At 47.9% G+C, this 15,540-nt stretch overlaps 1 protein-coding gene and 1 long non-coding RNA gene across 4 annotated transcripts in view; one reads left to right on the top strand and one right to left on the bottom strand.

Moving 5' to 3' along the window:
* The window catches only part of LOC143442608 (uncharacterized), a 24,866-nt gene extending 9,326 nt beyond the window's left edge, over positions 1–15,540 (top strand). The window contains exons 1-3 of one of the 2 annotated variants that reach the window (XR_013110909.1): positions 6,601–6,726; positions 14,339–14,436; positions 15,411–15,540. This is a non-coding gene — a long non-coding RNA (uncharacterized LOC143442608). Of the gene's footprint in view, positions 1–6,600; positions 6,727–14,338; positions 14,437–15,410 lie in introns of those variants that run through there. The other variant, XR_013110908.1, reaches the window with a different exon arrangement.
* The window catches only part of Pcsk6 (proprotein convertase subtilisin/kexin type 6), a 185,885-nt gene continuing 174,696 nt past the window's right edge, over positions 4,352–15,540 (bottom strand). For both annotated transcript variants that reach the window (XM_034507496.2, XM_034507503.2), the window contains 3 exons: positions 11,312–11,441; positions 7,277–7,389; positions 4,352–5,788 (listed from right to left, as the gene is read on the bottom strand). In XM_034507496.2, the coding sequence (XP_034363387.1) occupies positions 5,691–5,788; positions 7,277–7,389; positions 11,312–11,441 (341 nt within the window). In that variant the 3' untranslated portion in view covers positions 4,352–5,690. The remainder of the gene's footprint in view (positions 5,789–7,276; positions 7,390–11,311; positions 11,442–15,540) is intronic.

Genomic DNA, 15,540 nt, shown 5'->3' with positions numbered 1-15,540 from the left:
CATGACTGCATGCTTCCCACCATGATAATAATAGATTAACCCTCTAAAACTGTAAGCAAGATCCCAGTTAAACGCTTTATACTATAAGTTGCTTTTGTTGCAGTGTCTCTTCAAAGCAATAGAACAGTGACTAAGGCAGAAGTTGGTACCAGGAGTGGGGTATTGCTATGACAGGCTTAACTATGCTTTTATTTAGAGGAATGTGGAAGGCTTTGGACTTTGGACTAGAAAAATTATTGAACACTAAATGGGACTTAATAGGCTGTGGCAGTAGGAGCATAGAAGAAAGTCATGTTGAGAGCAATGTAGACTATGGAGGCTTTAGCTCAAGAGGTTTCAGAAGGAAATAACATTAGAGACTCTTCTGGTGGTGGTATTTTGGCATCAAATGTGACTGCCTTCTGCCCTTATTGGAAAAAAAAGTCTACCAGATACATTGAAGTGTTTTGGAATAATGTTAGAAAAGGAGACTTCAAGACAATGTAACTCTGGCTTTGTCACACGGTTACCAGTGATTACTCTGATGTAGCTCTATAACAAAAAAGAGCAAGTAGGGGATCAAGAAATGCAAAATGTACAGTTTGAGGAAGAAAAAAAATAGTGCCAAGGACGTGTAATGTTGGAGCCAAGTCATTTGCTCAAGGAGATGAGAAGTTTAAGAAAGGCTTAAGGAGAAATGAAGTAAAGGGAGTAGTGACCTCACTTAGGAGGCATCCAACTCACAGAAAGCAAAGCTTATTCAACAGAGGCTTCAACAAGTCAAAGCTAATGCAAATATAAGGCGTGGAGGTGGCCAGGTTTCAGCCCAGGCAGCAAGCAGGAATTGGTAGCATCAGCCACTTGGTTCTGGGTTTACAGTCTAGAAGGATACAGGAGTAGAGGGGGATGGAATCTTCTTTGAGTAGGGAAAGCTGCTTCTTTGTTAACGTGCCACCACAGCAATAGAATCATAACTGAGACAACTGTGATCCTGTTATTCAAGATAAAATCCATAAACATACCCTGCCTAATAGTGTTTGCTAATCTTTACCTTGAGTGTGAGCATCTGTGAACAGGTACTGGATGCGGTCAGCCCTTTCCTATGTATAGTGATAGTAGTGCCCGTGATGAAAGGAACCAGGGCTTCATAATGCTAACCAGGAGTGAGACCTAGTCTGGCCTTTTATTTTATTTTATTTTTTTTAGGTGCCATTAGAACTTTGTCAATAACTTCTCAACTTCCTACCCCACTGGCTAGCCCCTGGATGAGCCCAGACACCGCCATGTGAGCAAGCGCTTGTAAGGCTGCTGGTTGGCTACTTGGTTTTCTTTGGGACATATAAGCTATACAAGTGGTCTCTCTCTCTGTCTCTCTCTCTGTCTCTCTCTCTGTCTCTCGTCTGTCTGTCTGTCCATCCATCCTGGGGATTAAACCCAGGGCCTCATGCATTGCAAGCAAGGTCAGCACTCTTCCATTAAAGATATATCCCAGGCTGGCTTTCTTTTTTCCCTTCCTTTCTTTCTTTCCTTCCTTTCTCTTTGATGCGAGGTTTTGTTATATTGTCCAGGCTGCCTTCAAATGTGAGACTCTCCTTTCTACACCTCAGTAGTGGGATTATAGTATCTGCTACCACAACTCAGCTCTCCATACGTTTGGACTCTGCACTCTTAGTCAACAAGGAGCTGGCGTTTTTTTAATGCTTGGGTTCTAGAGGCTAACAGCATACTCCTTAGCTTGGCTTTAATTCAGAGATAGTTTTGATGCAGATATGGGGAAAGGATTCATATTAGCATTGCGGAACTCCACTTGACTTATGCTGTATTCAGACCCCCCTTTTAACAATGCACTTGCCAAAGAAGGATCCTTACCCACATGTACAATGTTCCATATACCCCTGTCTATACAGGGTACCTGGTAACCTATGATCCTGACCTATGCTGGCCCGCATGCACACTCCTCTCTCATCTGTGAAGTAAGTTCCTCCTTTCATGAACAATTACCGAAGTTATACAAATCCTATTCAACCACACTCCTGTTTGTACAGAAGCTAGGAGGCTGACCAGGCTTGAACTGGCTTGGAGTCCATGCACAATAAGGCAAACTGAGTACTCTCAGTGAACTTTCAAAGAGAATCCCCTATTGCCACTTTTTGTCTATATATAATTAATTGTGTATGTGTGTGATTAAAATCAGATCATTATGGGAAGGAACATACGCAGTGAGCCTATGTAATACAGACTTGTCAATCAAAACAGAACTACCTCCCACTATAACCCTTAGCAATCAAACTCCTTTTGGGTTCCATAAAAGAAAGACCCAAAAATAACTGAGGCCCTTAAGTACCTTCTCCACTCATGTAGCCTTTTGTGAGCATTGACATTGTCTGACCTATTCTATTGCTTTGAGTAAAGTTTTGATACTTTTTCAAAGCAGTGTGAGTCCTTATTTCAATTCTTTGAAAAGACCAAGAACTTAGAAACATCCAGTCCAGATCCTGCCCACTGGTAACAATTTCACCTGGGAGGTGATGTTCTTAAGGATACTTCTCCACTCCAGATACAGAAGTCCAGACACGCCCACTTAGCCCTTCACAGTCTCACTCTGACAACCCTGCCTTGTCTGTGTTTGTGGTGGGCTGCTACGGGCAGTCTGTCCCCTTCTTAAGAGCTATATATCACTCCCTTCCTCTGACACTCCATGGCTACACTGTTGCACAAGCAGTTCTTGTGGCCATCACTGTGCAAGACAGGCTCAGCCGAGTCCTGTCCCAGGGAAGCAGAACCAAGAAACAACCAGGAATTAGTCTGGGGGCTGGACTAACACCAGCTGCCCTTGGGAGATGGATGATGGTGGTCTTTTCACTTGTCCTAACAGGTGACAAGCAGGACATAGGCAGAGAAGGGCATGACTTCAATGAAAATTAAAGTCCAGGTGACAGTGCTCCCATAGGGTTCCCCAGACTCTGGTGCACTCATCCCCAAAGTTCTGAACCAGCCTTGGATTTCTGAACCATTATAGCTCATTATAGCTTCCTCAGTTACAGCTGGTACCCTTTATTTATCTGCAACTAATGGATTCTACATACATGCTTTAGGCCTCACAGGCCATGGTGAAAATCCAAGAGGCAGGTAACCCATGAGTGCAGGGATTTCAGTAACTATGGAGGAGGCAGGTCAGCACCCAGTTAAATGGCACTTGCCAGATGTAGGTGAATGACCTCAGGGTCCCCTTTACCTTACTTGGCTTTGATGGCACAAAGAGGGTCTCTTATTTTTAAATTTTAAAACTCTGTAGTGTGTGTGTGTGTGTGTGTGTGTGTGTGTACACAAGTGTTTGTGTAACACAGCAAGCATCGGGAGATCGGTGGACAACCTGTGGGAATTGATTCTTTCCTTCCACCATGAGGGCTCCAGGGATCAAACTCAGGGACTCACCCTAGGAGGCAAGTGCTGGCCCCCATAATGCAGGTCTCTGACAGATGACATCCTTGCGTTGTAACCCTGGGTTTCTCTCTTTATTCCATTATGCCAACATTTGCTAAAGCCCTCCATGGGATATTGTGGTGGTTAACACTGTACACTTGGTGGGATCTAGGATCACCTAAGAGACAGGCCTCTGGGTGTGTTTATGAGGGATCACCTAGATTAAGTGAGGTGGAAAGACCCATCCCGATTGCTTCCAGTGTCTCAGGCTGTGTATGAAGATGAAGTAGGCTGGTGTAGGTAAGCGGCCATCTTCCTGACTATGGATACAGCTTCAGGATTCTGTCACTATGGCTTCTCTATCACAGTGGACTATTCTTGTGGAAGTGGGAGCCAAAATAAGCCTCCATCCCTTAAACTGTTGTTTAAGCATTCATTTTATTCGGTGTGTGCATTTTGCCTGAACTTACGCATGTGTGTCCCGTGTGCCTGGTGTTCACAGAGGTAAGAAGAAACTGGATTTCTTGGAACTGCAGCTACATACAGTTATGAGCTGCCATATCCAATGGATATTAGGAATTGAACCTGGGTCTTCTGAAAGATCAACAAGTGTTCTTTTTTATTTTATCTTTTTGTTTTTTGAGACAGGGTTTCGCTGTGTAGCCTGGCTGTCCTGGAACTGACTTTGTAGATCAGGCTATTCTCGAACACAAAGACCCACCTGCCTCTACCTCCCAAGAGCTGGCATTAAAGGGGTGCACTAAGTGTTCTTAACCAACTGCTGAGTGATCTCTCCAGCTCCTTACATTGCTTCTTGTCACATATTTTGTTATAGCAATGAGAAAAGTAACAAATATAGACAATTAAACAGATCAAGAACCCACAAAGTGATTCCTCCCTGGCCAGCACAGAGGCTCAAAGTTTTATCTTAGAAAGAAATACAGGCCCCTTTGCAACGGGATGTTAACTCTTTTATTAACTCAGGGTTAACATTAGATTTGCTGCACTGATTTCTTATTTGAAGTTGTGGATTCAACAGACAACAGCTGAGTCCTTGCCACTTACAGGTGACAAGACAAACACATTATAGTCAGAGAGGAGAGCTGGACCATATGGAGAGAGACGAGGTTGGAAAAATTTAAGGCAAATGTTATTCCCACCTTAAAGGGAACTGACCAAGCAGATCTGCGCATTTCAATGAAAATATATGAAATATTTGTCAAAATAATTAACATCGGTAAAAATTAGAACACGTAGCTTATAAAATGCCCACACAGGCTTGGCAGAAAATCAATCCAGCTCTATCATGTAGGCTTGTACCATACTGGACCAGAGCAGCATCCACTGGTGAACAGAGTCCTGAGCGTGGAGGCCAAATGCACTTGAAAAGCAGTTGTGTGCCGTGGAGGGCTGGCCATTAGTGATTTGGGGGTTGGCATTGCATGTTTAAGGAGGAACTGCCTGGCCAGCAGATGTCTTTTGGCTAGCCCTAAGTAACTCCTTTGGACTTTCCTTCACAGGCTCTGTTTCTGTAGATGGCTGGTGGCTCAGGCCCAGGAGGCCCCAGGGACACAGGTAGAACAGTCACATGGACAGCTTGGCTCACTCAGAGGAGAACGCTGAAGAGAGTATGAGTGGACCTACTTCGGTTTGTTGCTGGACCTTCCAGGCAGGGGCTGCAGTTTTGGAAGGAGCTGACTGCGTAGAGATAGGTTCTATCCCCAGTGGTCATACATCTTATGCCCTGAAACCTATTTTATTTACAGTCTGATCAAACTGTACCTCAGGCTGTTTGGTGGCCAGTGATGCTTGGGGAGGAAGCGAGGCCCTTCATCATAGGTGAGGACAGCATAGGGTCCTGCCAGCCAACTCAGTGAGATTTGTCACAGTCATACAAATATGTGGGAGGACTTGACGTGATGCCAGGCATCTCTCTTTTTCTGCTTTGGTCTTGAAGTTTCAGTAAACTAGGGTCCCAGAAGTCACTCCGAAGCTGCAGGTATGAGTCTCATAATTCATTTTGTTCCTGTTTTGAGTCCAACTTTAGACTGCAGCCAGCAAGCAGAGTTCAAGGGGATTTTTGTTAATTTAGCCACATATCCTTAAGGGCCACCTCCACCTTGTTCAGGTGCTCAGAGATGCTGCAGTCGGACCCAGCTCTGGGGGAGATACAGCTGTCAGATGCAGGGCCACCCCAAGGAACAGGCTACAGCTGACCATCTGTAGGAAGGTAGATGGGCAAGTGGGCAGACAGGAGGACCCTGCCCTTTATGGGGCAGCTGGTGCCCCTACCCAGCCAGGAGGCAGGTGCGGCAGCAAAACTGGATGAAGAGCTTCCGTTCGCAGAGACGATTGGACTTCACCATCTCACAGAAGGTCTCATCGGCTGGCAACAGAAATGGATAAGGAAGGATCAGATTTTTGATCTTGCTAAGATTCAATTGTTCTCCATTTGCCAGGCACTGATGGTGCACCAGGCAGGACACAGGGCCTCTCTCATGAGCCATTTCAACACAAAGTTCAGTGAGGCCTAGGTGGCACTGGGCTATGGGACTTCTGCTGAGTTTAAGTGATGAGGGGGAGGGAGTTCCTGAAAGGGCTTTGGGAGGTGAGATGGAGGGTCTGCTATGGGGTGTGTGTGTGTGGGTCACTGTTACTCATGTAAGTCTCTTTCTGGGGGCACTGTGTTGGTGACGGGTCATGAAGAAATGGGAAGAGGGTGCAGCCAGAGGCGCGGGACTGGAGCAGGAAGGAAAGCAGGCTTCAGGAATGTAGTTTAGGGGACATTCCCATGGGGGAGGTGGAGGGAGAAGATGGGCAGGCAGGACTCAGTGATGGGGAAAGCAGTGGAGGCTGGTACCCCTGACTCTACATTGTCACTTGGGAGCAGGCTGTCCCATGGCAGCCTTACTTTCTAGGGCTGGTACATAACCTGAGCAGGGACTTCCTGGGCTTTGAAAGGACAGGATTTTCCAAATCCCAAAGGCAAACAAGGCAACTAGGTCACTTGGTAGCCTTCAGGCCATCTGCAGGGTGCTGTGTGGGCACTCTGCCAGGGCAGAGCCATGACAGCTTTATGACGAGGGATTAGCTATCCACTAAGCTAATGTGTCCAAGGATTAGCTTGGACACATGAGGTGGGTGGCTCCCCTCTCCTGCATATTAGGACATGGTGTCCAGCATTGGTTCCACAGAGCTCCTCCCTGCTGCCTGCTCAGCATGAGTCCCCCTTCCAAGACACAGTAACCTGCTCCTGTATAAGGCCTCTAGGACATAGGCCTCTGTTGACCCTCCTGCCTGGCATCCCCACTGTCTGGATTTCTTGTGAGTTTCTAGTTTTTATAATTTGTTTTCCCCCCACCCACCATCTGTCTGCAGAGGCAGGACCCTCCTGGCATGGGTAAAGAAGCTCCTTGGTGCTGGGCGGTGGTGGCGCACACCTTTAATCTCAGCACTTGGGAGGCAGAGGAAGGCGGATTTCTGAGTTCGAGGCCAGCCTGGTCTGCAGAGTGAGTTCCAGGACAGCCAGGGCTACACAGAGAAACCCTGTCTCGAAAAACAACAACAACAACAACAACAACAACAACAACAACCTCCTTGGAGACAGTTGGGGCTCAGCTCTGTCCTCCTAGTCCTAAGGATGAGGTCTTTCCAGTCTCCTGGTGTTGACCTTTTTTATGGGGAAGTTCTACTCCATCTGCCTGTAGCCTATGTTGGGAGAGTGGAAACAGCATACAAACAAAACTACTTTTAAGCCATGTAGCCAAAGAGATGGTCGATCAGGTCAGAAGTGACCACTCCTGCTCTGGGTAGCCATGCCTCTGCTCTCTCCTCCTTTCACTGCCTCCCGGGCAGCTCTGAGGTCAGCGCTCACCATTGCTGCACGTGTGGTTGGTGATGCAGGACGTCCCCAGCTGCGTGAAGCCGGCTTTACATCTGCTGCAGTTCCTACTGGAGCCTTCGCAGCTCAAGCAGTTTTCATCGCATCTGTGGGAAGACATCAGCCCCTCCTGAGCTTTGGGGAAGAGGCCCCTCCACATGGGGTTCCCATCCCAGAACCTCCCAGCATGTACTCCCAAAGTCTCAGGAGTTACCGAGACTCTCAGGATACCCTGGCAAGCACCGAATGTTGGTTGATACACCATTCTTGTCTGACCTCTCTGTTGCCAGGGGAAGGCAGAGGCTGTCAGAATCAGTTGGCAGGAGCATTCTCAGGAGGGGAGGCCCTCAGGCCTTGCTCTCTGACTCTGTGGCCCATCTGGACACTCTAGTAGACACGAATCCACTCTCCCCATGTGCCTCCCAGAGCTTCCAGCTGTCCAGCTGTAATAGTTGTAGGCTTGGGGTTGGGGGGTACACAGATTGCCTAGGACCATGACCCTAAAACGTCTGCTGCCTCCCAGGCTAGCATGTTTGACATCTGCTAGACATCTGGGGAGGGTGCGAGCCCATCTCTACTCCCACTTCCACAGACAGTCCTGGCCCAGCCTGACCCCATGGCTCCTGCTAATGCAGAGTGCTACGATCTCAGGTCATAAAAGTGGACCACACTTGAAGTCCACACTCAGCATTCTCTTGGGAACATGGGCTCATTTTCACCTGGCCTGTGGGTGCTGCAGTGGTAAAGCTAAGAAGCTCTAACAGGCAGGCTCCTGCAAGCCTGAATTATGTGTTGCATGGCTCTTGACAGAAACAACTTAGCGTGACTCTGCATGATTCTCAGTGTGTGTACTCGAGCTGTTTCTGATGCTATTTCCAGCTCCAGGTGACCAGGACTCCACAGTGGTTCCTGTTTGCTTCCAGCTTCCCCTGCTACTGTCAGTTAACTGTGGAACAGGCCTGTGGGAGGGGAAGAAGTCTAGCTCAGCCAGGCTTCGGCCCGCCCCAGGGGTGACATGTTTAAGAAAGATGCCACCTATGTGAAACCTTCGGTGTTGAAATGTCCCTGAGGGGTTTAATCCAAGTCATAAGAAGCCCTAGGGCAGCATCTCCTCAGCCTGGGTGAGGTGGGTTTTTGTTCCAAATGCACTGGAGGATGCTGAACTAGCTTGCGTTAAGAGGCCTGGTTTCAGATCAGCGTGTAAGGCTGACTTCTGGCACAATTTTGGGAAGTCCCTGGTATCTGGTTCTAGCCACACAGTCTGGGTCCTCATGACACAGGCCCCCCTGGAGATCTTCCTGGCCTCTTTCATGGAGATGCATGCATGGGCAACCATTTCAAAGAATGTCAGTTGTCTGGGAGGCTCGGGGCCCCAGGGACTCGCAGGCACTGGCTGAGCGTTGCTGCAACCAGAAAGAGCTGCGGCATGGAGTAGGCTGTAGTGAGAACCCAGCCAGACACAGCTCAGTTCTTCACATACTGCTCACTGAGCTCAGCGGGACGGAGGACAGGCGCTGCTGTTTTCTATTTCTGCAGCACAAAGTGCCAATAAAATGTCACATCTGAGCAAGTCTGGGTTCGGCAGCCAGAAGCCCAGGCAGGCTCAGCTGGGGTATTCACACAGGTCTCAGGAGGTCCAGGGGTGGTGCTGGCCACCCTGAGTGCTCATTTGGAGTTTTGTGGGGAAGGACTGAGCATAATGCTTTCCTGAGGAAGAAGTGTTATCTCCTGGACTCACTCCCCAGATGCCCCGTCTCCCGCTTCTGACTCTACCGGGGCACAATACTGTATTGGCAGTGGTCTCAAGAACAGGGGCTTTCAGGGTACCTACAGTTCCTCTGCAGTACCCATGTCACCTCTAAAACAACATGGCAACTTTACCCTGCCAAATTCTGGAGGGAGAGCTGTACCCACCCACGGACCTCTCTCTGTACCACAACTGGAGACATACCTACCAAGGAAGAGTGGGACTCAGACCTCCTGCTTCAAGGGGCCCTCACCAAGCTTCAGTCTGGGTACAAACTGGGCAAGAGGCACACTCTGAGGACTTCTGTACCTACTGAGGAGTCTGGAGAATGCTGAGGGCTGGGGGAAGACATGGAAAGACTATCCTTGGAGCAACAACCCCAGAGTTGTTCTCATTTTCTGCCAAGAGGTCCCTGCTTGGGAGTAAAGGTCCCCTTACTGAGTCTTGAGTGTGGCTGGCAGTTCTGAAATACTGTCACAGACTGTCTTCAGGTTCAGGCTTCAGCTTCTACATGTCTTCTTTGTATTCAGGTTAGCAAACAAGCAGGTCTGTGCCATTATGGCTTCCACATCTAGCTAGCCCTCCAAACAATTATATGTTCCCTGTGGCTCTCCCTGGCTCCTCTGTAGGGGAAGCATGATATCAGGTAGCATTCTGGAGCTTGCTGCCTGAGTTGGGAGAGGCACACAAAGACTCAGGCTCTCCTCCCTTAGGGAAAGGTTCACACCTATAAAGGCTCTTCAGGGCCAGAGGCTCTGTGGTGTGGAATTGTGTAAAGTTCTGTCACTTCCTCACTTGGGAGCTCTGCAAGGCTCCTGGGGGTGTTTTCCCAGGATCTGGTATGTCAGCTCCAAGCTGAGGCTGGACTCCCCTCCGGGGCTGTTAGCATTTCCTCAGATAGAAACTAGTACCAAGGAACTTCTGTCCAAGGGGCATTTGTGGCTGGCTTCCCTTCTCTCTCCTCGAGGCTGGGACATCATGGCCTCTGGATGCCACAGTCAGCATCCCTGGGAGTCTGGGGCACTTGACAAATGAAAGTGATTATCATCATTAAATTCCATGCTGTCCCTGTGCTGTTGTCCTTGGTTTAATTATCAGTAAACCAGCTGGCTTGTGAAATGAAAGGTTTATTGCTGACAGCTGTGCCCACAGTCCTGCGTGCAGGACTCAGCATGGCAGGAGGGGGTGGGGGGGAGTCTCCTGTTTTGAATCATCACTGCAGGGTGCTGACCCTTGTATAGACATAAGGCACCCCTCCCCTACTGGCCCTTCTTTTCTCAGTGCTGATGACTTGCTCTTATCAGCTCACTGAGTATAGGTGACAACGCACCATAATTCTCAAAATAGTCCAAGAAGTAGAGCCCACTGTGAACTTTGCCACTAGGAGGGGGATCTGGGCATGGCTTCCCACTCCTGTCCTGACACAAGTTTCTCAGAGTGGCTTTGAGTCTTTTGCAGATAGCAATACCCCACTTCCACTTCCCTCAAGGACCACGCCTCCACTGCATCAGCACTGTCAGTCACCTTCACATGCCTCCCTCTTGCTCGTACCATAGGCTGTCTTTCCTGTTCCTGACCTGTTTATGATGTCCTGACCTGGTACAAGGCACAGCCAGCCAAGCATAGAAGAAAGTTTGTCTGCTCCTTGAACAGCCCAAAGAACAAGGGAGTACCGTTGGGTCCAGTGGCACTTGCCAAGTGTGTGCGCTCATGGGAGGAATAGGCAGAGAACAAGAGGGTTAAAACACTTGCGTACTGTCTATGCCAGGACTGGCTTTGCAATGAAGACATGACCAGGTTAGTTTTATTTCATCTAAAATATGTAACTTAGAAAGAGTGTTAACTTCCATAAACTTGGTTTCCTTGACCACCTACAACGTGAAAGCATACCACACCATGGCTTGAGGACCAGTGCCCTGTACCATCTGCTGCTGGGGTGTGAGGGCTGTGTGACAGCACCTTGTTAATTCCGTTTCTTGTCCTAGCCCACTGCTACCCAGTGCCTGCATATGGAAAGTGCTTCACAAATAATTAGGCATTAGGAGAGGCTTGAAGGCTGCCAGCTGGCTTGTGACTTTGGCAATCACTAACTATAGGCAACCCTTCCTCAGTAAATGGCTTCCTGTCTGACCTCTGCACCTACAGCAGCAGGTGATGAAGCATGTCAATCCCCTAGGCTCCAGGGGCACTGCCACCACACCTGGCCCATCAGCTGCTCTTTCTGTAGTGCCCAGATGACCATGACTCCACATCAGCCTGGACCACAGCCCAGAAGACCATACCTTCGACACACTTTGTGGGGTAACCCAGGCATCTCCTCCGGGTAGAAGCCTTCACCACAGGCTGGCACACATTTCCAGTCTTGGAAGTGGAAGCTTTTTGCACAGTGAATACATTCTTCTCTGCTGGGCCCTGACAGGTGCAGGAAAAGAAGCAGATGTCAAGGACATGACTGGTGTTCTAGTACCTCTGTGAGGATGCTCAAATGTCCCCAGGCAGCCCACACAGCTTTGTAGGAGCTCAGTGACAGCTGACAGGGCTTACTATGTGACTTCTGGGGGTAGTTCACCCTCCCCACTTCACAGATGGAAACATCAGAGGCCTAAGCTTAGCCCAGTGGGGAACACTGCTAGAGCCTTGGTGATTGACTTCAGTTGCATGTATTTCCTTTCCGTCAGCTTTAGGATAGAATCATGACAGTAGGCACTCAGTGGTATTATTGAGGTATGGCTTTGTCATAGTAGATGTGGCTTTGGTGGAGGAAGTTTGTCACTGAGGGCAGACCTAGTGGCTCACTGTCTTTTCCTGCTGCCTGCAGATACAGATGTAGAGCTCTCAGCTACCACTCCAGCACCATGTCTCCCTGCATGCCACCTTGTTTCCCATCACGATGATAATTGACTAAAACCTCTGAACCGTAAGCCAGCCCTAACGGAATGTTTTTCTTTTTAAGACTTGCTGTGGTCATGGTGTCTCTTCACAGCAATAGAAACCCTAAGACAGTAGCCAAACTATTTCCACATGGTTCTCATTTTTTCATGTGTATGAAGGAATATGTACCTATGTGTATACTTACATTTGTGTGTGTGTGTGTGTGTGTGTGTGGTGTGTAGCTTGGAAGGCAATATTGAATATCATCCTCAGGAAAACTGCTTATCACTTTTGAGATAAGAACTCCTTTTGGCCTGGAGCTCACTAATTAGGCTAGACTGACTGGCCAGTGAGTCCCAGGGCTCTACCTGTTTTGAGGCTCCTGTAATGGACAAGAAGACTCATATGGAGTCTCTTTTTTTCCTATGCTGTGGCGGTGTGGCCAACCTCCTACCCCTCAAACTGGGATTCTCTCAGGTTTATATTGTTTTTGATTGAAAGCTTAATCTCATTCTTTGGCCAATCCCCACCCTACCCTCACACCCCCAGTGTTTGTCTCCAGGGAGCATCTGCAAGTCTGTGAGTTGGCAGACTGGGTCACTCTATTGTGAGCCTCAGGGACTATCAGAGCCAGACACTATCTACTGCCGTGCCTCCTCTGCTCAACTATGCTAGCCCTGATAGGCTTCCTTCAAACTCGTTCCCTCTGATGGGAATGGATGTCTATACCTAGCTGAAAGCTCACTACTCTTTGGTGGTAGTGGTGGTACTGGGATTCACATATGTATATGTATCATTAGGGAATGCCTCTAGATCATGCTTAGTCTATTAAACCTAACAGTTACGAGGTGGGTGTGGTGGTTCACACCTATAGCCCCAGCATTCAGGATGTAGTGTCATGAGTGTCATAAATTAAGGGACGACCTCACTACATACTGAATCCTTGTCTTCATTTTTAAAAAGTTGATTATGACTGAAGGTGTACTGTCTGGTGTGTGTGAAGAACTGGGTTTCGTTCTTTTCTTTTTTTTAATATTGGGGGTTTGTTTGTTTGAGACAAATTGTGTGTGTGTGTGTGTGTGTGTGTGTGTGTGTGTGTATAGCCCTGGCTGTCCTAGAACTCATTCTGCAGACCAAGTTCTGACCTTGAACTCAGAGATGAGCCTGCCTCTGCCTCCCAAGTGCTTGGGATCAAAGTGTGCTCTACACTTCCTGGCTGTGAGGCACTGGGTTTAATCCTCAGCACCAGAAAATAAGAAGAAATTAGAAAAAAAATGTTGGCTGCAGGATCAGTTGGAAAAAAATGCTAACACTTCTGGAGGTGAATGATGGTCATAGACATGACAAGCACATGTGAGAATGCTTAATGCCACTGATCTGGACATCTGAAAATGGCCGTGCCAGGATGGCAGGCCCAGTGAGGGTGTGAGCAATGGCATCAAAACAGTCCCAGAGGGGAAGTTCTCCTGTGCTTGTGATGTCTTGACTGTCAGCTTGAGTGTTTAGAATCACCTAGGAGACACACCTCTGGCTTATCTGTGAGGATGTTTCCAGTGAAGTCTGACTGCTCTCAATGTGGGTGGTACCACCCCTTGGGCTAGGGTGCTGGACTGAATAAAAAGAGGGGGAAGCAGGAGGCCAGCTGAACACCTCTCTTTCCTAGCTGGGCATGCAGTGTGGCCAGCTGGTGCATACTCTTGCTACTACTGCTAGAGCCTTCCATGCTATTGTGCCTTCCCTATCACAACAGAGGACATCCTCAAACCATGAGCCAACACAAATCCATCCTTAAGTTGCTTTTGTCATGTATGTTACTAATGAAAAAAAAAAAAAAAACCAAAACAACGCCAACCATTCTACATCAAGGATAGGACAACCACAGCATCCACCATCCAATCATGTTTCATGCTAGAAGGGAAGACCTTGAAGATTCCCAACACATAGAAGTAATACTATTTGGGGAGATGGAAACACTTATGACCTTGGCTTAATCATCGCTCATTGAATACAGGCACTGAATGAGAACATGGAACCTCAAAAATCAGTACTGTCAACTGGATTTTGTTTTTGAGTGGTTAAGATTGTAAATTTTATGTTATATGTTTCGTTACAACAAAAAATGTCGGTGAGCACATTTTTTTTTTTTTATGAAACTACTCTCATAACTACTAATGAATGTCATACTCAAAACCTCTCAAGGATTCCATTCGGCCTCTAGAGGTACCAAACACTTAGAGCCCCCACAGTGCTAACGATAACAGCACAATGGGCTATGCTTATGCTAACCCACCATGCTAGGTCTAGTACAAGTAGAAATACAGGCCCTTGTGTAGAAGGCAAGAAAAACATGCTGTGAGAAGTGCTAAGGTTTCCTTTGAAATCTCTCTGGGACTGTTGTGGTATTTTTTCACTTGCTGTTTCTTGCTGTGTTTTCCCAGGCACAGGCCAGGGTCAACTCTCCTAAGGACCTAGGGAACTGCTCCTTGACCTAGCAAGCATGTACGAATGTCTACTGGCTGCCACTTGCCCTGGATAGGTAAGTGGAAACCAGCACTTCCCTCTCCCATGGGTCAACTCGTCAACACCAAGTCAAAGATCACAACCTCAATGCCAGGATGCTCTGGGCACCCTCACTGGAGGTAGCCAGGAGAGTCTCAGTCCCATAAAGTTCAGGGTACTTGGATCATGGTAGGCTGGGCCACTATGCTGAACTAAAGATGCCACCAGGCACAGGTGCTTCAAGGGCAATAACACCTGGCATGGAGTAATGGGCTCCAGATGATTCTGAGTGGGAAAGAGAGGCTCTGGCCCCCATCACTGCCTCGGGTTATGTGTGTTCTAGACAGGTTAAAAAGAGCTCCATGGGGAGGCATGGAGAATTCCTCTCCTCCAAGAGCTTTGGAACTGCCTGATATGGAAATGAATGCTTTAAGTGAGGGAGAAGACACAGGACTGAGCTAAGAAAACTTACAAGTGCTTCAATACCATTGGCTGCTAGACAGTCTGGGGACTCACTCTGAGAAAGACAAGTGAATTGAATTATTGAAATCAAAAGAATTAAGGGACCATAGGCATGAATGCTATGGATTCACGTGACATTTAAACAGGCAGCACCAGAGACATTTCTTAAACAACCTGGGTTAAACCAGGACAAAAAACAAGAAATAAAAACGCAGCAAGAGCAACTCACTGGGAAAAGCCACTTGCTAAGGCTAAGCCTTGATCCTTCTGGGGTTGTCTGAGGATGGGGTGGAAAGAGGACATGCATGTCTCCCACAGGTGGCCTAGGGTCAGCACCAGCCATTGTTTTTGGATGCTGGGATCTCTGGCATGTCCACTTGCATAACACAGCTGATAGTTTCAAGAGGCCCCTATGGGACCATACCGAGGATGACTGTACCTGCCTCCTGGCATTTCTAATAAATGGTTTTGTGGCAAATAAGATTGAACTGAGACCTAATTCTTATATTGTCACTGCAGCAAAAACTCCATCTAACTCGAGTTTCTTAGCAGGCACCAAAGTGCTGGGGGCGGGAAGAAAACAGAGGAGAATGCTTCACCTGGAACGTATCTGAGCACATAACTCACGATGCATGCGGATGACTGCAAAATGAAACCCAATAAAATGAATGAAATCTCC

The sequence above is a fragment of the Arvicanthis niloticus genome, chromosome 1, assembly GCF_011762505.2.
Source record: "Arvicanthis niloticus isolate mArvNil1 chromosome 1, mArvNil1.pat.X, whole genome shotgun sequence".
Classification (NCBI taxonomy): domain Eukaryota; kingdom Metazoa; phylum Chordata; class Mammalia; order Rodentia; family Muridae; genus Arvicanthis; species Arvicanthis niloticus.
This window is presented reverse-complemented; position numbering and strand designations above follow the sequence as displayed.